The sequence below is a fragment of the Peromyscus maniculatus genome, chromosome 7, assembly GCF_049852395.1.
Source record: "Peromyscus maniculatus bairdii isolate BWxNUB_F1_BW_parent chromosome 7, HU_Pman_BW_mat_3.1, whole genome shotgun sequence".
Classification (NCBI taxonomy): domain Eukaryota; kingdom Metazoa; phylum Chordata; class Mammalia; order Rodentia; family Cricetidae; genus Peromyscus; species Peromyscus maniculatus.
In genome coordinates, this window is record NC_134858.1 from 65,316,729 (window position 1) to 65,340,876 (window position 24,148).

General features: G+C 46.8%; 1 protein-coding gene across 1 annotated transcript; it reads left to right on the forward strand.

The window, feature by feature from the left end:
- The first annotated feature begins 1,646 nt into the window (after positions 1 to 1,646).
- Positions 1,647 to 2,855, forward strand: LOC102920208 (C2 calcium-dependent domain-containing protein 4A-like). The gene has a single exon (XM_006979298.4). It carries the CDS (start codon positions 1,647 to 1,649, stop codon positions 2,667 to 2,669), a length of 1,023 nt encoding a protein of 340 aa, XP_006979360.1. The 3' UTR covers positions 2,670 to 2,855.
- The last annotated feature ends 21,293 nt before the right edge of the window (positions 2,856 to 24,148 follow it).

The window sequence follows — 24,148 nt, forward strand, 5'->3', positions numbered from 1 at the left end:
ATTCCAGGTCAGCCTGGGCAGCTTGGTAAGAACCCTTCTCAAAGTAACTAAATTGGTCTGGGGATGTAGTTCAAGGGCAGTCTTTATTTGCTACGCGTGAGTCCTGGGTGCCATTCTCAATTAACCCCCACCCAAACAAAACAAAAGAACAAACAGAGAAAAGGCATTTCAGACTAGGAAATGTCATATGCCAGATACAGTGCAGCTTTCCATATTAACATGCTCTTTTTAGCCTTTGTGGTGTTTTTCCAAGTCTCCCAGATTCATCTTTCATACCTCAGAAAATAAAGGTTAGGCCTTGGGAAGAAGGTCCTTAGATTTGTTTTAGTTTTTTTTTTTCCTGGATAGGTCCATATTAGGGCAAAAAAATGGTAGCTTTGGAAAATCAAGTATTTTTAGGAATCTGACCAAAAGTTCTATCTTTTGTCCTAGCAAAAATTTCAGAAAATTTTACACATTATTAATTCATCTAGGTCATCAGTGCTTCAGGCATCTAGTAGCCTAGGCTGTGTGATATCACGGAGAGTCCAGCAGAGGGAGACAGAGGCTAAGTAAGGTGTGGACTCCAGGAGACTTAACTCAGGTCTTCACAGTTTTTGAGTTAATGAGGATACCGAACTACTCCATCCCACCTTTTAGCCCGCCCAGTGTTGAATACAAATCGTCTGAATATGCTAAGAATAGGCCGACTAATGCATTTTCAACTTCGCAAAATTGTCTGCATGTAACCCCATCCTCAACGGACATGCCAAGTTTAATCTGTGCTTGGAAACAGGTATACACCACCTGCACACGGTGAGGAATGGCAGCAGAAAAATAGGAGCCAGTGGAACGTCCCATTCTAAACGGACATGCCAAGTTTAGTCTGTGCTTGTAAACAGATAGACACCATGTGCACTCGGTGATTGGCGGCAGAAAAATAGGAGCCAGTGGAACATGAGTGTAGGTCACGTGCCTAGTGGGGGACCGGATTTACTTTGTCACCAAATACAGCTGTCCCTTTCCTCATCCTTCCTCGCCTTCTCTGTGAGGCCACAAACACTTTGAACTGCCAAATTCTCTTTGGCAGGGTGACAGGATGGCCTCTAGTCACCTGCAGCACTTCCCAGGCCTGTATGTGGCGCTCAAGCCAAGCGACAGCCGAGGTAAGTCCTTGAGCCAGCTCCTGCGACACCTGTTCAGCGGCTGGGGACTTGGTAGGAAGAAATGACTGCAAGGCGGGCCGTCCGTTGTCCCTTGGGATTGGGCTCTTGGCGGCTGGGCGGGACTCCGGCTATGATATAAGAGAGCAGAGAACCACTGTCCCGGCTGCAGCCCTGAAGGTGGAGCCCCAGCTGTGAAAGGGAGGTCATCAGTCCTGCTCTTGCAATCAGACCCAGCTAGACTGAAGAAGACAAGGTCTAATTTCTATATATTCATGTATTTAGTTTTGATAACTGGAAGGCAGGGTGGATATGAAGATGTGGCAAAGGCTCGTGCTGACCCGGAGCCCTAGACGTTTGGGATCTAGAACTAGAGGATCCAGAATCTAGGATTTCAGAGGATCTAGGGAGGGATCCACTGGACTCCAGGCGCCCAAACTCAACTGTTTTTCTCTGTGTTGCAGGCACGCTTCCATCCGCCACGCTCAACCCCAGGCTACAAGGATGAGGCTCCTCAGTCGACTCCGCTCCTCCGCTCCTGAGCCCGCCTTCTCCAACGTGCTCACCCCGGGCCGCATCCCTGAGTTCTGCATCCCCCCGCGGCTGCCGGTCCCCGGCGTGGCCGAGTCGGCACACCCGGCGGCCGCACTGCCTTGGCGCTGCGCGGCCGAACCCGACCTGTGGCCGCGCACCCCAACCGACCACGACGATAATGAGTACGACCACGCGGGTCGCACCGACTGGGACCCGCGCTCACAAGCCGCGCTCTCGCTGCCGCACCTGCCCCGCGCACGCACCGCCTACGGCTTCTGCGCGCTGCTCGAGAGCCCGCACACGCGCCGAAAGGAGTCGCTCTTCCTCGGCCACCCAGGAGTTCCCCGGCCCGGACTTCGCCGCCGCGCGCACACCTACGCGGGCCCGCGCCCAGCCTCGGACTCTGCGCGCGCCGCCCCGATTCATCTGGACACTGCCCCGCCACCTGCTCCTGTGCCCCGCGTGCGTCGCCTCCTGCGCGCCTCGGATGGGCTGCTGAGCCGCGCGCTGCGGGCTCCTCGAGGTCGGGCTGGTGCGCGCCCCGCGCCCAGTGGAGACAAACAGGAGAGCGCCGCCTCCTGCGCGCCCCCGGATCCCACCGGCCCGGATCCCAAGCGCCTGCAAGCCGAGGCCAGCGTGGCTCTGGGCCGCGGGGATTGCACGCTGCACCTGGCCGCCGAGTACTGTCCGCGCAGCGCGTGTCTCCGCCTCCGCCTGCTGCGCGCTGAGGGTCCGGCCGCCGCGCTCGAACCCCGAACCCTGGGCTGCCGCCTCAGCCTGGTGCTGCGGCCGTCGGGCCAGCAGCGCGCCAGCGTTCTCCACCGCAGCCGCAAGGCCGCCCTGGACCAGGACTGCTGCTTCGATGGGCTCTCGGAGGAGCAGCTGCGCCGCCTGGCCGTGCGCATCAAGGCTGAGAGCAAGGGCCGCGGGCTGGAGCGTGGAAGGCCGCTGGGCCAGGGTGAGCTGCTGCTGGGCTCGCTGCTGCTGCTCTGAGCCCTGATTCCGTGGGGCCATGGACACTGAAGGTCTCTTGGACCTGAGATGCTCACACTCTTGGCTTTCGGACATTCAGAGCCTCTTGGACGCTGACAGTGCCTTGGCCCTGGGGCACACACAACCTCTTGGTTCTGGTACACTTTCCCTTTTGTACAAAATAAAAGTTATTTATTTTTCTATGTATGACCTTGCAGTGTTGATGTTTTGATTCCTTGGCCTCCACTTTTCTCGTTACTTTTTGGTAGCAAAAGAAAAAATTTTTCTTCGGTCTATTCACATACCCGATCCTCTTTCAGACCATTATAATAGTCAAAAGGAAACAAAACAAAACCAAACAGGTTCACCCTGGAGTGGAAGAGTGAGAACCATAGCACACTCACGTGCTTGTTTTTCCTGTTCCCCTACTTTGTGGGAACACTGAGGTTCACATGGCTTAAAAAAAAAAAACAAAAACAGGATTCATTCATTCATTGGTAAAGTGCTTACAATGCAGGCATGATGTCCTGAATTCTGTCCCTGGAACCCATCTTTTAAAGAGCTGGGCCTGTTGGTGCGCAATTGCTAATTCCAGCACGGGAGAGGCAAACAGATTCCCCCCGGGGTTTGCTGACCTGCCGCCAATCTAGCCTCCTTGGTGATCTTCAGCCCAGTGGGAGACCCTGTCCCAGACAGGGAAGTGGATGGAGATGAAGAACAGAGGTTCTAACTTGGCAGCCAGGTGTGCACACACGATTGATTATTCTTTCAAAATCACTCCAGACATTAAGCTCCATTACAGTGTTTTTCATAAGTGGTACTCACTTTCTCAGTTGTATGTACATCTAATCCCGGGAGAGGCCCTCCTCTGTTCCAAGGACATGTTGGTGAGGAGAATCCTGAGAAGCAGCAGGACCCTTTTGTAAGAGAATTCTTCACACACAAGAGGCAAGAGAAGAATGTGGAACCTGGAGGGGATGATGGAGATTCCTTTTCTTCCTTTTGTTTCTTCATTGGGGGGATATTTCTGGCCTCTCTAAACAAATTGTTTTTGTGGCTTGTTCCCATCCAGCTGTGTGGTTGAGTTACAGGCTGCTGAGGTTTCCAGTAGGACTTCCTAGATGAGTTAAAATCAGTTGTCAATTTTTTGAACTGTGGGTTCTAAGAGTTTGTTTTTGTTTTTGGTTTTTTGTTTTCGAGACAGGGTTTCTCTGCGTAGCTTTGCGCCTTTCCTGGAGCTCACTTGGTAGCCCAGGCTAGCCTCAAACTCACAAGAGTTTTTAAAAAAGGTTTATTTTTCTTTATTTTTCTTTTGAAATTATGTAGAGGTGTGTGTACCTGTGGACATGTGCACCTGAGTGCAGGTGCTGGTGAAGGCAGAAGTATTGGATGCCCTGGAGCTGGAGTCACAGGAGGAGGTTGTGAGCCATCTGACTTGGGTGCAGGGAATGGAACTTAGGTCTTGGGTCAGAGTGGCAAGTGTTCTTAACCACTGAGCCATCTCTTCAGCCCAATAAGAGTTTCTTAATATGGTTTGTTTTTATCTGTTGACTCTTCAACTAGATTGGAGCTCACCGGAAACTGATTACACCCAAAGGGTTACCCACAGTATAGTAGAAAGTCAGATAGACATGGAAACAGATGAGGTCAAATCTTTTTTTTTTTTTTTCTTTCTGCCAGGTTGCTTGTTCAAGTGTCCTTTGCTTCATTAGTGAAACATTTACCTCTGGGGGTTTTACAAAGAGATGCTTGGACCCCAGTCAACTCTTTTTTTTTTTTTTTTTTTTTTTTTTGGTGGTGGTGAGGGGCAGTTCGAGACAGGGTTTCTCTGTGTAGTTTTGGAGCCTGTCTTGGATCTCGCTCTGTAGACCAGGCTGGCCTCGAACTCACAGAGATCCGCCTGGCTCTGCCTTCCTAGTGCTGGGATTAAAAGTGTGCGTCACCGCCACCTGGCACCCCAGTCAACTCTTGAAGCAGGACAGAGTGGAGCTGCACAGATGGACAGGTGCTCTGTCACAGTCCAGGAGGCAGACTCCTCTGCTTTCTACCCAGTGCTTTCTCTGTGGTTCTCAAATGCAGCCGAGATGATGGTCAGCTGATATGGAAGACACAGGTGACCCAGCAACATGAATGCAGAATGCCTTAGGTTTGCCATACTCACTTTATCCATATGCAGCAGCAGCAGCAACAACAACAGTAATAGTAATAATAATAATAGTAATAATTTATTCTCATTCTGTATCAGAAAGCCTCTTCCCACTGTTGTTAGCAAAATGAAGTCCTGGGTACCAATACAAATCTTGCATTAAATATAGTTTCAAAGTGGACAGATCAATACTTAAAAAATCTATCATTTAAAACTGAGAACTCATCACAGAGACATTTTCACAAAGCCATGTAGCTAGTGCATAAAGCTGACCTTAGACAAGATGTCGCGACTTCTCCAGATGACTGGCCCACCCTGTGTTGTCTCACTCACAGTCTTTTAACCCCCCTCTCTGCCATAGGTGTCATACTAAGCACAGAGGGGACAGCTGTGAACAAGATAGACAAGGGAATAGTAAAAAAGGAAGGAGGAGGAAGAGGAGGAGGAGAAGGAAGAGGAGGAGGAGGAAGAGGAACCAAAAGCAAGTTTTATTACTGTGGATTACAATAACTATCACCAAAAAAAGCAAATAAAGAAAGCTGACAGAGACCATTGGGTCTGGAAAGCAGCAGATGTTTTCAGAGACAAAGCAGCCAGGAAGATTTCTCCGAGGCCTGCAAAGGGAATAAACCACAGGAGGAATTAAATTCAGCACAGCTGAATAGCCCCTCACTACGTCGTTATAATCCCGTGGCAGGTTGTATTCATAGCCCCAAGCCAGAACTCTTCTTTCCTTCCCAACATCATCTCTCCTAGTCTTCTTATCTTAATAAGTGGAATAATCACGTTTTCTTCTTTTTACATCTCTCTGTGTGTGCATGTGTGTGAGCACACATGCATGCAGTTGCCATGCGAGCCTTAGGCGTCAGCCATCACCTCCCACCTTATTTGAGACAGGTTCTCTTTGTCTGCCCGTGTACACACTGGGACAGGTGAGCTGCAAGCCTCCAGGGACTTGTCTTCCTCTCTGTCCCATCTCACCACAGAAGTGCTGAGGTTACAGACCTGTGCTACCACAGCTAAGCTGTGTGTGGGTCCTGGTGATCTGCACTCAGGGACTCAGGCTTACACAGCAAGTGAGCATTTTGCTTATTGAGACATCTCTCAAGCCCACTGTCATTCATCCTGTCACTCAAGTCAAGTGGAGTTGTCCTTGACCCCTCTGCTTCATGTTTTACTTTACTTCGATGAGAATGTCACTTCGTACAAAGTCCTGACTCCACTGTCCTCAGGCGCGAACACTTCTTTATTTTCCCTTCCCTTTCCTCTCTCTCTCTCTCTCTCTCTCTCTCTCTCTCTCTCTCTCTCTCTCTTCTTTTCCCTCTCCCTCCCCCGTCTCTCTGTGGCACTGTTACTACCCCATGTTACACTGCATGCTTTCTGTGTTATTTGTACATTTCCCTTTTGCATGACAATGTGTGCTTTATAAATGTAGGAACTTGGTTTACATGTTCGTTGCTCTGTCTCAGATGCCTGAAGCTGAGCACAGCATATTCTAAACACTCAATAAATATTGCCCAAACTAAGTGTGGGAAGGATGATGGGATAAACACAAAGAGTAGGAGGACCAAACTCTGAGTCAGTGCAACCTTCAGAAATTCGATAAAGGAGAAGACCTCAGGGTATAGAGGACAGTGAACCCCCAGCGTCAGTGTGTATCTCAGACCAGAAAAGAAGGGTATGCCCATGTGGTTGAGAACAGGGGTTGTAGGCTTGGACGAGGACTCCAAATGGCTATTGGGGCCAAACAGAGTGTACAGGGTCAGATATCCTCCAGGAAGGCCCCGAGAGGCCACTGTGTAAAGTTGTGAAGGTGAAACTTAAGTTGCAGTGGAGACTCCAGGATGCTGGAGATGTCTTAACAGTGAGATGTCCACTGAGGGAAGCTACATGCAGAGAATGGAACATGTCCAAGAGAGGGCCTATGTGTGCCACCGGTGACCAAGCTGGAGGGGCGGGGCCACCCAAGTCTTTTTAGAGAGCAAATGATTCCATCATGCGCCCCAGGCACCTGACACGGAAATTTGGGACTCGGTGTTTGCCCTGCTGGGTTTCTGCCATGATGAAGGTTTCTTTCCTTCCTATGTCTATATTTCTACCTGTTGGAATGGTACTACATGTTCTGTCCCATTACATCTCAGAAACAAGTGAGTAAAAATCTTTTATTAGATTTAAACATTTTTATTTTGTGTTCAAACACATGGGTATATATGTGTGTGGGTATATGCGTATGGGTACACGCATGCCATAGCATGTATGTGGCGGTCAGGGGACAACTTGTAGGAATCGGTTCTCTCTTTCCATGATGTGGGCTCCAGGGATTGAACCCAGGTCATCAGGTAGCAGTAGTCACCTTTACCAACTGGACCATCTCTCTGACCCCTGTAATTTGATTTTTGATGTTGTGGGGGCTCACAGTTAAGAGATCACTTGAGTCCTGAAAGTGGTCACACTTGCACTTTTTTATAGTGTTGGCATGGTTAAAGATGATAGAGATTCTTAAAGTTGGACTGAACGAATTTGCAGTATGAGATGACCATGAGCCTATGGAAGCAAGATATGGAAAATTAGGACTTGAAAGCAGTATGTTCAGATGTCAAATTGATAAGAGGTGGACTTATTTATTTATTTAAATTTTGCTTTTGTTTTGTTTGTTTGTTTGTTTGTTTGTTTTGAAACAGGACTTCTCTGTGTAGCCCTGGCTGTCCTGGAACTTGCTCTGTAGACCAGGATGGCCTCAGACTCAGAGATCCTCCTGCTTCTGCCTCCCAAGTGCCTGGCGAAGGGTGGACTTATGATGGTTAATATTGATTGTCAAATTGATGGAATCTAGAAGCCCTTGGTAGACAAAACTCTGGGCATGTCTATGAGAAAATTTCTAGATTACATTGAGGTGAGAAGACCCACCCTAAATGTAAGAAAACATTATTTCATGGGCTAGGCACCAGAGGTGAATGAAAAGGAGACAGCGAACTGAGCACTGGCATCCATCTCCTCTGCTTCCTGACTGCTGACGCAACGTGACCGGCCGCATTCCGCCTCTGCCTCCGCGTCTTCTCCACCACAGGGGACTGTCTCACTGACCCGTGAGCCCCTTCTCTTCAAGTAGCTGTATTTGCCAGTCATTTTCTCCTGGCAAGGAGAATAGAAACCAGCAACACAGAAATCACCTCATTTCCTGCAAACGAGTGTAATTTTACAGAACAGCTTCACGACCATCTGTGATTCTAACCTTAAGTCTGTACAAAGGGCAGCCAGCCCACTGGGAACATGTCTGGGTGATTGCACTAAATGACATGATCACAAAGGATTGCTTCTTTCCACTCCACTGGTAGCAAACTCCACTCTCCATCTGCCATGTCCTGAGCAGAACAACAGCTCGGCTGATGTGTGCTGCCCAAATGCAACCATCAGCACGAAGAGTTTGGCATCCTCTACAAAACAGCCCCGCTCTGTTAGCATATCTCCATGGACCAGACAGGGCAGAGGAAATCCACACTTGATTTTGCAAAGATGGAGCAGGATTTATTTTGCAGATTGGTAACAGTTCCCCATCTCAAAAAAAGAAGCAATGCTTCCTATTTCCATCTGTCAGGAGATGGTGCCTGTGTTTGTCAGACCTATCCATGCAAAAGCCTGAGTTTCTATCTTCTGCTCTTAGTCACCTAGACCAGAGCCCCCACACCTTCCCTTTTCCCAGTCAGCACCAACTGCATTCTTCACTATCATCACCTTTTCTTACATGTGTGTGTGTGTGTGTGTGTGTGTGTGTGTGTGTGTGTGTGTGTGTGGTGTCTGTGCACATACTGATGTGCATGTCTACATGTATGTGAAGGTATGCATGAGAAGGTGGAGGCCAGAGTATGGCTGGCGTCTTTTTCAGTCACTTTCCATCTTATTACACTTGTATTTTTAAATGGGCAACAGGACATTTGCTAAACAGAACAAAGACTTCCTGTGTGCCCGTCTCCCTGACTTTCCAAATGGTAACCCTTTCAACATCTGTTTCTATCATCACTCTTGTCTAGATCTAGTCTGGCTTTTAAAAAGAGCTTGAATTAAACAATCCCCTGGTCTGCATAAACTGAGATGCACTCTGGCCCAGCCCAGCCCTCCATGTGTGAGGATTGCGGTGTTGGCTGCGGGCAGGAACAGCTGGAGGTGGATAGTGGAGGAAGAGTGGGGTGGCAGACAGGAGGGGATATTAAATAAAGAACTTTGCCCATCTTACTGTGTCCTCAGAGAGCCTGAAGTAGTACAGGTCTGACCGATGTAGTGGAAGACCGTTTACTCTGAGACATGAGTGCTATGAGACATGAGCCTACAAGGAATCAGATCTTACTCCCTGAGTTCCACATGGGAAATCATTGGTGTCTGGCATGGTTGGTTTGTTTTCTAGCCCATGCTTTAGGAAGGCACGGGCGTTGATGGCTGATGACAGGACTAAAGGTGACTTTAAGAGCTCTGACTAGACCATGAGGTGTATGGCAGCTTTCTGTGTCAACTGTGACAGGAAAGCCCAAACAGTGTAATCACTTCTAGTCTTTGTGTTTCCATCCGCGCTGCCAAGGTCATGGTCACAGTGTTACTTCAGTTCCAATGAAGGGAAACCCAGAGAGGGAAAGGACTAGGAACGAGAAGGCAGTGAGGCTGCCGGAAGACAAGAGGGTTTCCCTGAGAGTCTCCTGACACGGGGAGCTGTGTGGGTCCCTCTGTGATGGTCCACTGTCCGCTGCCTCCCCTTCTGAAAGGGAGAGAACGTTTATGGACAGTTCACAGAGAGGGCAGTGGGAGTCCAGGAGGTTGGCTCAATACAAGTATGAGGAACTGAGTTCAGATTCCCAGCACCCATGTGAAAATACAGGCGTGACAATCCTCTCCTGTCATCCCAGCGCTGGGGAGGTGGAGGCAGGAGGATCTCTGGAGCTCACTGGCCAGCCAGCCAGCCTGGTTGAATTGGTGAGCCTGTTTCAGAAAGTAAGGCAGAAAGCAACAGAAGAAGACACCTGGCATTGACCTCTGGCCCATGCACACAGGCATGAATGCATCTGTGCACATACATGGCAGCGTGGGGGGTTATGGGACACAACTCCCTGTGCCTTCCTAAAACCTACAATCCTGTGAGAGACAAGCAGTGTCCACAGGACCAGGGATGCTGAAGCGTGACTACCGGGGCTGATGCAAAGATGACTGAAGTGACCAGAGCTGTCCTCGGGGCTCCTGGCCCCACCCCACTCCCGCCCATCTTGCTGCCTCTCTTGTCTGTTCCTGGTGGTCCCCTGGGACCCTTTCCCCAGAGGTTACCTCTGTTTAAGGGATTCTCACCGTGACACATTTGAAGAGCACTGTGAGGAAGGATGGCACAAGTGGTGAATTTGATTTCCATGAGGTGGCAGCGGGGGCGGTGGGGGCGGCAGCGGCGGGGGCGGGGGTGGGGAGGGCAGGGGTGCAAATCCAGGAGTGGTGTGGGGGTCCCTTGCTTACGCTTTGCTTTGAAAGCCACGGACAAGGCTCGGGATGCATGGGGGAAAGTTGCAGTCTAGTAGGAAGATTGGCTTGCTCTTGACTGGAGGAGCCATTCGGTTTCAGAGTGCATTCTCCAACAACTCTGTTTTTACATTTATTTGTGCGCGCGTGTGTGTGTGTGTGTGTGTGTGTGTGTGTGTGTGTGTGTGTGTGTACGTGTGCCACAATGGGAGTGTGAAGTCAGAGGACAACTCAGCTCTAGGAGTCAGCTCTCCCCTCTTTACCCTGTGTGACTTCCGGTTGTGAGGACAGGGAGGGGGGGCAAGCAGCTTTATCCACTGAGCCATCTCACTGGCCCCAAGTTTCAGGGTGTATTCTCTCAGAGCCGAGCTAGAGGGCTCTGAGAGGAGGAGAGTGTACAGAGGGCCTGGGGTTTGGTAGGTGCCCACACAATGCTTTAGCTGGGCTAGCTTCCCTGTGTCCCTATGCCTCTCTCTCTCTCTCTCTCTCTCTCTCTCTCTCTCTCTCTCTCTCTCTCTCTCTCTCTCTCTCACACACACACACACACGAGAGACAGAGAGAGAGAGACACAGAGACAGAGACAGAGACAGAGACAGAGACAGAGACAGAGAGCTGTTCCTGGAAGCAGATATGGGAATTGAATCTATACAACTGACTCTATTCATACACCTTCCAGACGGGCTGTGCAATTCTCTTTGGTTGTCAATCATCAGTGTTTGCACCAACTTTAGCTTTAACTGACTTTACCTGCTTCCTTTGCTTCCCTAAGCCAATAAGAAAGACCTCCTTAATTCCTTAATTCCTCAACTTACCCAAGCAGAGTCCAAGATTCAAGGGTTTAAAGAAGCGCCCACTAGTTCCTACCTATATGTTTGCCTTCTTTAAGGATTTCCTGACTCTTTTCAGGCAGACAGAGTAACATCAGGCTCTCTGGACTCAACTGAGCCCTACTCACTTAAAACCCATGCAATTTCACCATGCAGTTTCCTTAAGTTTCACCGTGGGGCTAATAACAACAATAGCCTACTCAGCGTGGCATTAAGCATCAGGAATAATTCTCACAAACAATGGGGACACATTATGCCGTCTTTATTTGCTCTCTCCTTACCTCGTGTCAAAGAGGTCATTGCCATACTTCACAGTACCTTGAAAGATAACTTGAGGCTAACCCTGGGAATTTGTTAGCTCGTATATATCATGAGAATTGCCCTCAAACTCATCAGCTTTCAGGTGTGGCCTGTTTGGAGGGAAAGTTTAGCATTTCGTGGGTTGTTTGAATGTAACGAAAGTTACTTGACTCTCATTGTGAAGTGCAGCCCATTTTGTAGGTCTGTCTTGACCCATTATTGCCTGATTTCCGTGCCTTGTCTGTCTGGTTACTGCACTCCCAGTACTCAGGACAGAGCTGGTGCAGTGAATGCTCACCTACCAAATGCCTCCTCATGATGAACTGTGTAATCAGATCCTTCCCATTAAGCCACTTGTCGCCTCTGAGGAGGCAGGGAAACATGGCTACATATACAGATCCGAGTATCTTTGCTTTTAAAGCTTCCATTTATGTTTATAAATAACAACAAAAAACTGTCCCCAGTCCATGTGATGTCAAGTAAATTTGAAGGATTAGAATTGACGTTACAAATGATTTACTAATAGACTGACAAAGTAGAATTTAACTAAATTCTAAAATCTGCTAACCATGCCTGTTAGAAACAAGTACAGTTTAGGATGCCAACATGTAAAGGTTTGTTCACCAGGATTGACCAATCTTTAGATTTCATTCCCATAGCGAAAGAGGCAACCCCAATTTACAACCAGCCATTAAGTCACCCCCTTTTTTTTGTCAGAGAATATGCCTCTAAGGGAGTGATTCTCAACGTTCCCAAGGCTGCGACCCTTTAATACAGTTCCAGGTACTTATACGGGTATATCTGCATGTGGGTGGACCCTCCTGAGATGGATAGAGGAACGATGTCTCAGTTCCAAAGACCATCGGAAATACATGTTTTCCAATGCTTTTGGGTGATCCCTTTGTGAGCTGTGACCCACAGGTGGAGAACCACTAGCTCTGAGGGATTTAAGGGGCATCGTAGGGTGACATCTATCGTCAAGTGCTGTCCTGCTATAAATCTTCGTGGTTCTCTTCTTAAGAAAAGCATAATTCTGCCAGGTGGGCAAGATGATCCCCGGTAGAACAGTAGTTCAAAAAGAATGTTACTGGTGTACTTCAAAATAATTCTGGCAATGCACAACATTTCTGCTGTGTAAACCCCCCATCTGCCTCTGTGGCCAGACTCACAGTCTCTTGTCTCTGTTTAGACTATTCGAAGTGTAACCTGGAGCCAGGACCCAAAAGAGATTTAAGGTTGACAGTATATGTAGCTTGCATAGGCATGAGAGATATATAAATTAGTAAAATCTTTTGTCCTTGACCAGTTCTTCTTTGGGAATTAGCCAGAGCTGGGCTTGGTGCTTTTTCTTTATTTTACTTGAGTGTATGGAGTGAATTTTCACCATGTGGGGCATATTGATGCACCACAGGTGCATGTGATATTTCAATAAACGTATACACTGGATAGTATTTAAGTCAGAGTAAATAGATTTGTCTCCTTAAACAGTCACCATTTCCTTGTGGTAAAAATGCCTAGAATATTTTTTCTTTCTTTTGAAAATGCACTGTGCCCAGGACTAGTGAGATGGCTCAGCGGGCAAAGGCAGTTTTGCCAGGCTTGATCTGAGTTTGATCCCCAGAACCCACACAGTGGAAGGAGAGAACTGGCACCTTCAAATTACCCTTTGACCTCACATTTATGCTGTGGCATGCATGCATACATGTGTGCAGGCTCACATACACACACAGAATAAATACATGTAATGAGAGTTTCAATAAATATACCCAGTACCTAACAGCTATGTGTAGTCATCCAAGTATATATAACACCCCCAATCTTATTCCTCTGTAACTATAACTTAGTATCCAGTGATTAACCTTTCCTGTCCTTCATCTGTCTGGTCTCTGGCAGTCACCATTCTACCCTCAAGTTCTATGGGATTATTTTTTCTAGATTTCACATAGGAGTGAGACATTATATTAATTAATGGTTTTCCTATGTTTGGCTTGTTTCACTTAAAGCAGTGGTTCTCAAACTGTGGATCATGACCCCCAAAGGGGTTGCCTAAGACCATTGGAAAGCAATGGTCTTAGGAACTGAGACACCACTCTTTCTTTCTTTCTTTCTTTCTTTCTTTCTTTCTTTCTTTCTTTCTTTCTTTCTTTCTTTTTTTTTTCCGAGACAGGGTTTCTCTGTGTAGTTTTGCGCCTTTCCTGGAACTCACTTTGTAGACCAGGCTGGCCTTGAACTCACAGAGATCTGCCTGCCTCTGCCTCCCAAGTGCTGGGATTCAAGGCATGCACCACCACCGCCTGGCAAGACACCACTCTTTCTATCCATCTCCAGGCAGGTCCACCCACATTCAGAGATGCCCACATATGAGTACCCAGAACAGCAGTAAAGGATCACAGCATTAGGGAGGTTGGGAACCATTGACTTAAAATAATGATCACCATAGCTTCATCCAAATTGTCACAAATGACCAGCCTTCCTCCATTTCTGTAATACTACATGAGTAATACTACATGAGCTTATAACATATTTTCTTTATCCATTCATGGGTTTATAGGCAGATACTAAGGTTGATTCCATTTCTTGGCTATCATGAATGGTTATGTTTTTTTTCTGGATTTCTGGTTACATTGATAGTCACACCTAGTATAAATAAATGAATGCCCATCTTGGGATCACATGGAAAGGTAGCAATAGCTGAAGAAGGATCACCAGCCTATGAACTTAAGAGTATTGTGTGCCTGGTGCACTGGCAGACACAAGAATGCAATGTAAAATTCCTTTATGCTAGCCTGACAGGGACTCCAAAGTGCCTGAGTACATGTTAGTTATCCATTTGAGTCTAGCATTGGAACCATGAAGAACCACAAGAGAGGATCCTCAGAGGCTGTATAGGGCATGATCATCAACAATGGAACAAGTTCATGTGAATAGGGACAAGATGAAGACCACTGGAATACTGTTCAGAAAATGGTGGTTGAAAATGGTGGTTGGTCCAGACATAGGTCCTGGAAAGAGGTGTACCTGGAAGTATTCCTGTGTCCCACCTGGTCCACAGCCACTCAGACCCAAGTAAACATGCAGAGGCTCATATTAATTAAAACTGCTTGGCCATTAGCTCAGGCCTACTACTGACTAGCTCTTACATTTAAACTCAGCCCATTTCTGTTAATCTGTATGTCACCACGTGTTCCATGGTTTTACCTGTGTGCCATTACATGCTGCTCCCTGGATGGTGGGCTGATGTCTCCTGACTCAGCCTTTCTCTTCCCAGAATTCTCCTTGTCTGCTTATTCCACCTATGCTTCCTGCCTGGCTACTGGCTAATCAGCATTTTATTAAACCAGTGTACAAAAGCATTATCCCACAGCAAAGAGGTGTGGAAAATACTGAACAGACAGAGTTTAAATCCTTATCTCTCAGGCTAGGAATGTGGTTCAGTTGATAGACTGCTTGTCTAACATGCACAAGGCTTTGGGTTCAAGCCCTGCATTACCCAAACTAAGAGTGGTGGTGCACGCCTGTAATCACTGAACTTTCGGGGGACGGGGGCGGGGGGGGGGGGGCCCGGGTAGGAAAAACATCAGAAGTTCAAGGCCAGCTGGGGCTACATGAGATCCTGTTTCAAAAACAAAAGCAAAAGATTTCTGAATTCTCTTTGTTTAAATATGAGATTACTGAGTTGCTCAAAACACAAATGCACATTTTGCCCAGGAATCCTACCAGATACAGGGCTTTTATGATATTTAAAATCAAGTACTTAAAACCATGAGATTTAAAAAATGATAAAGTTATAAAATAAAGTTAAAGCATCTGCTCTAAAAACTCCTTGTGACTTTATTAGGTCTGGCAGGTGCCGACTCTCAGTTAGTTTGATGCCAATTATCAGAAATACAGCTGCTTGTTGACATGACAGCTGGCTTGAACTTTGATCAAAGCTGGCAGTTTTTGAGAAGCAGGTGGCTGAGAAGGATATGCATGGATGGGCTTCACAGGCCAGGGTATGGCTTAGTTTCTGCTGGGGTATTGTGACTTTGAAGGAGAAAGACTTCCAAGTCCAAGTTTAAGCATGCCTGTGATGCTCACTTTGGGGCTCAATGGCTGCTTTCTTATTATGGCTTCCCTTGGTTCTCCAAAACACTGTAAGATACATGGTCCAGCTGTTTGCAGATCATACCAACTTGGAATTGGGGTTGAGGAATGCAAATTTAGGAAAATAAATTAGTGTTTTAACTTAAATAAGTTAGTACAAAAATGGGGAGAAATTCTAGGTCTCAGAGTGAGATGGACAAAATTTAAGAAATGAGACCCAAGAAAGAATCCAGGTGCTCTTGAGAGAATCTAGGGACCACTGGTACAAACTGAGTCATCAGGGATGGAGAGATGGCTCAGTTGGTAAACTGATTTTCACACAAATATGAGAACCTGAGTTTGGTTCTCAGAACCTATGTTAAAAAGCTAGGCATGTGATATATGAAAGTAATCCCAATGCTGGTCAAGCAGAAACAGAAGCCTCCCTACAGCTTACTGGCCAGCCAGTGTAACTGAGTTGCTTAACACTAGGTTCAATAAGAGAAGTTGCCTCAAAACCAAAACAAAGCAGGACAAAGAATGACCAAGGGAGATACCCAATACTGACCTCTGGTGTTGCCGTGTATGTGCAACACACACACACACACACACACACACACACACACACACACACACAGAGAGAGAGAGAGAGAGAGAGAGAGAGAGAGAGAGAGAGACTTGGTCATCATCTCTGAGGCTAAACTAGTTGCTAAGTAAACTTGATTCTAAATGACATGACAGATACCAGGCCTGAAATTCCTTGCATCTGATCAGGGTGTGACTTTAGAGCTAGGAGCCAGGCTGAGCCTGCTGGGGCCCCTCCACAGCTTAGGTTGGAAAGCAGGCTCAGCCTATGAGTTTTTGTTAGTACCTACTGACTTTAATTGCATTATAACTATGTTAAGAGCCCCCTGTGTCTGTCTATCACTCCTTGAGACTGAAGGGCAGAGATCATGCAATTTACCACTCCCCAGCAAGCATACTGACTCATCCTTCAGTAGAGCATGGATTGGCTCTCTCAACTTACAAAAAAAAAAAAGTTCTTTCTAGTTAGTTTGCTCCACGAGAGGTTAGTTTTCTGGTTTCCTGCATGGCAAATGTTGAGGGAATCATCAGAGAGCTACAAGCAGGGTCTAGACCCTACTGGGGAGAGGAAGGGTCCAGGATGGCGTGTGTGGCCAAGCCCAGGGGTATAAGGAAGACTTCAGAGTTGTCTCTGTTCTTCCCTGCCATGGACCCTCATGGAAGGATGGACAGATGGGGTGGGGTCATCCTCCAAGCCCTGCCTGCTGCTCAGGCCACCGACATTTACAGGCATGACACACATGCCTTTCCTTCCTTTCAGGTGATCTTCATCAGTGACTCCTCTTTCCTGTCTCTAGAAACCCTGCACTCAAGGACACAAGCCTGCCCCTCCAGTCCATCTCATCAACTCCTGAGTTCTTCCACCTTAAATGTCTAAGGCAAGGCCACCTTCGCCACTGTAAGGGAATGTTGTCATCTTGATCAGATACAAAGATTCAAAGATCCAAGGGAACTAGCATGCTTCCCTTTGTTCCTGGGAAGATTGGAGAACATGGTGCTAGTCTCCCCTCCAAAGCTCAGCTAGGGCCATGCCTGCTGGAGGAGATGGGGCGGAGATGCTGGGCACCCATGTGAGAGATGCAGAAGGAAGCAGAAAATGGGTGTGGGTTCTAGGGAAAGCCTGATGACAGGCCAGAATGGGGAAAAGGTTACATTTCTATTGCTATGACAAAACACCATGACCAAGGAAACTTCTAAAATGAAGCGTTTCATTGGCTTATGGTTTCAGAGGGTCAGAGTCCATGATGGCAGAGAAAAGGCATGGTGTCATCAGAAATAGCTGAGGGAACACATCTTGATCCACAAAGAAGAGGCAAAGAGAGAGGCACACTGGCAATGGTGTGAGCCTTTGAAATCTCAAAGCCTTCCTCAGCCCAGTGACACACCTCTTCCAACAAGGCCACACCTCCTAATCTTCCCAAACAGTTCCACCAACTGGGGACCAAGGCTCAACCATATGAGACTATGGGAGTCATTCTCATTCAGTTCAGACAGTCAGAAAAGAGTGTGGCATGGTCTCAGTTCCAAGGCACGAGGTCTACATACACCAAAGCTCAGGAAGATCACAGCTCACTTGGAAGAGTAGCCTAGTTTTGAACCTGTACAGTTCTTTTCTCTGGAGTCTCCAGGATATCCCAGGGACAATACCTATCTATGCTCGGTGTGGCAATTCAGAAAGGGGCGTAGCCAGGACTGAAGGGGCTTGGATCTTCAGTGAGGGGTCACTGAACTCTCAGAGTGCATGTCTACTTAGTTATAAAATAAAATAGTAACCACACCTGGATGACCCACAAGATGTGGATAAGATAGTGTTATTAAAGGTATTGATTTTTTATTTCTTTTTACTTACTATGTTGTCCAAGCTGACCTTGAACTCAAGATTCTCCTACCTCCATCTCCTCAGTGCTGGGATTACCGATGTGCACTGCTGCACTAAATATTGGCATTTTCTAGAGAAAGTCAAGGACCAAAAATATCATTTAAAAGAAAGAGTTTTAATTATTGATCTTCCTAGTGGGAGGATAGCTATGCGCTGGTGTTATATATAAAATACTACTTATCTTTTGTTACTTAAGACAGAGTTGTGTCTTTCAGGTTGACCTCAAACTCACTGTGTGGCTGAGGATGGCTGAACTTCAGATCCTCTTGCCTCCACCTGGGCTAGAATACTGATGTTTTAAACGTATTTTATGTGCTGTTTAGTGTTCCTCTTTTGTGTCAGATAATACTAAAGACCTCTGAGGGCAAGTTTAAAAAGCCAAGGAAAGTCAACGGTGAAATGTCTGAGGGACTGAGCAGGACCTGGCTCTTGATAAGATGTTTACATTTCCACTTACAGTTGGTGCTGAGAATAAACACTACTGTTGGAGTGGATTCTGGGAGGCAGAGGTCTTAACAGGAAAAAGGCTGGCCAATGCCTGATAAAAGGCACCTTAAGCCATGTTTCTCCTTCTTCAGAGAAAGAGGGCTCTGTTGCTACAGGTTGCTATTGATTTTTTTTAACCAAGAACTTTGATAACCCTATCACAATTCCGCCTCATTTTAACTATTTTGAATATAATATCTTTGTGTGTATATGTGTGGGGGTAAGGGTGTTGTCATGTGCCCACAGGTACAATGTGTGTGTGTGTGTGTGTGTGTGTGTGTGTGTGAGAGAGAGAGAGAGAGAGAGAGAGAGAGAGAGAGAGAATTCAGACTCTCATGTCTTTGTTCTCCATCCTTGTCCAGACTAGCAACCCAAAGGTTTTCATAGCATAAACATGCTGATTTTAAAGCTGTAACAGGAAGGAACAGAACGTGTCTGGGATACTGCACAGTAAAAGGGGCCAAGAGTAGAGTCTGTCCTCTGACTCACTGGAATTTAATGAATGGAGTAGGCCACCCAGCACATGGCCTTCCAGGCCAGGACTGTCACAGTACCATCTGTTTAGCATTGACTATTAGCCCTAACTTTATGCTGGTTTGAGTCTCCTCTCTGTTGTGGGATACTTGTACGTTGTGAAGATATATTGCTGTGATTGGTGTAATAAAAAGCTGAATGACCAATAGGTAGGCAGGCGGCATAGACATGACTTCTGGGCAGAGAGAAGAGGACAGATAATCGAGGTGCACAGGAGGTGGTATTGAGACTCAGAGGGAGTTGGACACACAGAATGAAAGAAAGGTAAAAAGCCACGTGGTAAAACATAGATTAATAGAAGCAGGTTAATTTAAGTTACAAGAGCTAGTGGGGAAAGCCTAAGCTAATAATTAATCAATCAGTCAGTGTCATTATTTGTCAGCTGGCATCCCAAAGGGAAGTCTGACCACGCCTCTCGCTCCTCATGCCAAGGGCTGGACCATCTCTCCCATGATGACCTTCACATTGTATCTCAGCACCTGAGCTCCCTGTGGCCCTGCCAGGCCTCACTGTGCTTCTGGCTAGCCTGTTACGTGCACCCTGATCCTGTTAGGGCCTGCCCAGGGAGTTGTGAAATGATTGAGATCAGCATAATCCTCTGCCCCAGGTGACTGAAATGGTAATTTATCTTCATGTCTTTCCTACTCATTATTAAAAGCAAACAAAGGATGTGTATAGAATCAATGGTGTGGTAGGAGCTCTTCAAAGAGTTGCCAGCATAATTCACAGCTGGAGGAAGGAGTAGACACACGTGCTGCTCTGTGTGGGAAATGCTGTTGAATTCATTCATAGAAAGGAGTGGTGGGGGCTGGAGAGAGCATTGATTGCTCTTCCTAGAGGTCCTGAGTTCAATTCCCAGCAATTACACGGTGGCTCACGACCATCTGTAATGGGATCAGATTCCTTATTCTGGTGTATATATAAAATAAATGAATAAATAAATCTTTTAAAAAAAAAAGAAAGGAGTATAGCTCAGTGGTAGACTGTGTGCTTTGCATATATAAGGCCCCAGATTCATCTCCAGCACTTAAAAGTGTCCCCAACTGGGGGGATGGCTCAGTTAGTATAATACCTGCTGTGCAAGCGTGAGGTCCTGGGTTCGGATGCCTGGCATCCGTGTGAAGAACCAGGCACAGTGGCATGGCTTGTCATCGCAGTACTGGGGAGATAGAGATAAGTGGGTCCCTAGAACTCACGGCCAGCTAGTCTAGTCAAGTTGGTCAGTTCCCGGTTCAGTGGGAGATCCTGTCTCAAAGAACAAAACAGAGAGCAGCTGATGAAGACACCTCACGCCAACCTCTGCCCTCCACATGCACACACACACAGACATGCACATATATGCACACACACACAAACACAAAGTCCATGGTGAGTTTAAGGTAGTCTCTATCCCTAGGTGAGACCTATATAGCAGCAAGCATTCTTGTGCCAGGACAGTAGTGTACCTATGCCCACTCTCTGAGGCTTCTTGGGACTGCCTATATTTTCTGTGACATCAGGTCTAGGTCCAACACTTAGGATTTAGTCAGAAGTCCAGGTCTTTGGGGGTGATAGCGAATAAGCCACTCAACCTTTTGAACCTTGGTTTCCTCATCTTAAAAGAAAGGTGAGATCCCGCCTGGCAGGTCATGAAGAACAGCTGTTGACACGAAGCGGCTTCCTTTGCCAACTCTGACATGTGGGTTTACATGTGGACCCCATGCAAGGTTTGGAGTGTTGATTTAGAGAAGGCCACAGGCTGGCTCCCCAGGGCAAACCTTGTAAATGCCTCTGGCTCTTGGGCAGCAGTGGAGTCCTGCTATGCCCTCTTCCTGTGCCCGCCTACGCCGCGTTGAGTTTGGCATACACCTGGGCAACAACGCCTGCTCAGCCGTGGTACTCAAGTTGCAGGGGGTGTTGACAGCTGCTAGGGAACCAGAAGGACAAAATGGAGAAGAAACAGTAGCAGGCGAGGACAAAATAGGAAGCTGGCCCAGCTGAATGATGATAGGGACTTTTCCCCCTCTTCTTTTCGGGCGGCGAGATAAGCATGTTTTTTGTTAGCTTAAAGGGAGCGGGGGCTCATAGCAGTTATCTGGCTGGCCCTCATTTATGGATGGCTCCAGACTTTGAGTCCTGGCAAGCGCTGGCACTAGGCAATGCTGAAGTGTTTTCAGCTCAGAGGAAAATCCCCAAAGTCTACAGGGCTCAAATCTGCCGAGAGAAAAAAATATACCCGAACCAGAACAGAGCATTTGGGATGTCAAGGAGGCCAGGGAGAGATGCGGCCACTGATGTTTGGTTTCTGCTAAGACAAACTGTGGAGGGCGGCTGAGCCTGCTCCTTCCTAGTCTGTTGTGAGCCGACTGTGTTCGCTAACCAGGGCAGTGGGAAGTGCATCCTAATGCCCCAAGGGTTGGAGGGCGGACTGCTGGAGACAGACTCCGCAGGGCCCTTGCTGACTTGCTCTTTGGCTCATGGTCAAAGCTGTTTAGATGGTACCTTCTACTAGCCTCATTGTAGATGTAACCAACCGTCTTATTAAATAAGAAACACAGAAACAATGTAAAAGAGAGAGCCAAGAAGTCAGAGCTCAGAGCTAAAATCTCACCCTTCCTCCTGCTGTCCCAGCTTCGCGAAAAGAGACCTACTTCCTGTCGGTTCGTATTTTTAAAGTATGTTGTTCTGCCTTCTCATTGGTTGTAAACCCAAACACATGACTGCCTCGTCACTGTCTGAATGTACAGCCCCCTAGGTCTTAAAGGCATATGTCTCCAATGCTGGCTGTATCCCTGAACACACAGAGATCTTATGGGATTAAAGGCGTGTGCCACCACCGCCACACTCTTGCTATGGCTCTAATAGCTCTGACCCCCAGACAACTTTATTTATTAACATACAATCAAATTAATATTTCAGTACAAATCAAAATAATATTTCAATACAATTAGATTACCACCACACCTCATACTTCTCCATCACATGGCTTTCATCCTCTTTCATTCTCCTGTTTTGTGGGGACCCTTTTTATGCCTCCACATGCATATGTCTTTCCACTATACTCCCTTCCCTCTCCTACAGCTATTGTGCCTCTGATTTGTAACCAGGAACTCCCATGGAGCCTCTGTGCTTCCGGGTGAGGCTAATATTTCCCACTGTGTTACCATAGCTATTTGTACAAGTCTACATTGTACTCTTGGACTAATAAACTTGCACCGAGAGTCTGTGTCTCTCATTTGTTCTTATGTTCAACTCTGTACATGGGCACAGGGTAGAGTTTCCAAAGACATTTGTGGAATGCACAATAAATGGATGAAAACACACTGACTCCTAGCTGCTGGACTTGAAGTAGTTCAGCCCTGAGGCCTCCTGCAGGTCAGATCAGCCTCCTCTAGGACCCTTCTTGGTTCAAAAAGGATGATATAGGTCAGCAAGAGCAGCTCTGGGCTCTAGAAACCCTGCTCTGTGAGAGACCCTAGATTCACAAGATGCAGAGATGAAGCACAGGAGAGAGACAGGCAGAGAGTAAGAGAGAGAAAGAGAGAGACATAGAGAAATGTTGTGGAATATTATTTTACTAGGTAAAAGTGTGTTACTTTTGCCAGGTGGTGGTGGTGCACACCTTTAATCCTAGCACTTGGGAGGCAGAGGCAGGTGGATCTCTGTGAGTTCAAGGCCAGCCTGGTCTACAAAATGAGTGCCAGGAAAGGCGCAAAACTACACAGAGAAACCCTGTCTCGAAAAACAAAAACAAAAAAACAAAACAACAAAAAAAAAGTGTGTTGCTTTTGTTTATACTGCATTTGTTTAATTCTGTAAAGATGTGTTGCATTTATTTCACCTTGCCTGCCCAAGGCATCAGATTGGTCTAATAAAAAGCCAAACAGCCAATAGCTCAGCAGAGAAAGGATAGGCGGGGCTGGCAGGCAGAGAAAATAAATAGGAGGAGGAATCTAGGCTTGAGAAGAGGAGAAGGAGACAATGAGGGACATGCGCAGGGCCAGAAGCCAGGCAGCTGCCCATCAGACATAGAGACAGCAAGAAAGTAAGAAAAGGTAAGAAGCCCCAAGGCAAAAGGTAGATAAAGAGAAACAGGTCAATTTAAGTTAAAAGAGCTGGCCAGAAATGTGCCTAAGCTAGGCCCAAACATTCAAAACTAGTAAGTCTCTGTGTCATGATTTGGGAGCTCGTTGGTGGCCCAAAAGAAAAAGCCTGGTACAGAGAAACACACACACACACACACACACACACACACACACACACACACACACACACGCATACACACAGAGAGAGAGAGACAGAGAGACAGAGAGACAGAGAGACAGAGACAGAGAGACAGAGAGAATACTGTTGTTACTAGATCCAAGGAAAGACTAGACATCTAAAGAAGTTGTTTAAAAAAGAAAATAGTAGAGAGTAAAGGTCAAGAAACAATGAAAAGCCGTTCTTGAAAGATAAAACAAGTTATAATATTGTCTTGGTTACTCCTCTGTTCTGTACAGATACCATGACCAAGGCAACTTATACAAGAAAGAGTTTAATGAGGTTTAAAGCTTCAGAAGGTGAATTCATAGTCACCATGTTGGAGAGCATGGCAGCAGCAGGCCAGCATGGCACAGGAGCAGCAGCTGAGGGCTGGCATATTGATCCACAAGCAGGAGGCAGAGAGAACTAACTGGGAATGGTGTGGGCCTTTAAAACCTCACAGCCTGCCTGCCATGGTGACACACTTCCTCCAACACCTCTTAATCCTTTCCAAATAGTTCCACTCACTGGCAACCAAGGCTCAAATATATGAGCCTATGGGGGCTGTTATCCTTCAATTCACCATGAGCATACAAGACAAAAGGGCTGGATTTTCTTGATTTTCTTTAAAGGTTAATAAAATAACCCAGGTGGTGGTGGTGCATGCCTTTAGTCCCAGCACTCGGGAGGCAGAGCCAGGCGGATGTCTGTGAGTTTGAGGCCAGCCTGGTCTACAGAGTGAGATTCAGGACAGGCACCAAAACTACACTGAAAAATTCTGTCTCAAAAAAACCAACAAAAAATAATATAAAATAAAATAGATACAATTCTGATAATGAAGGAGACACATATGATAATGTAGTCATTTCTTGCTTAACATTAACAATACTCTTGTGAAAACCTTATGTTCTGTATGAAAACTATAACAGAATGTACTCCCCCGCTTTTTTTAGACAAGCTATATTAT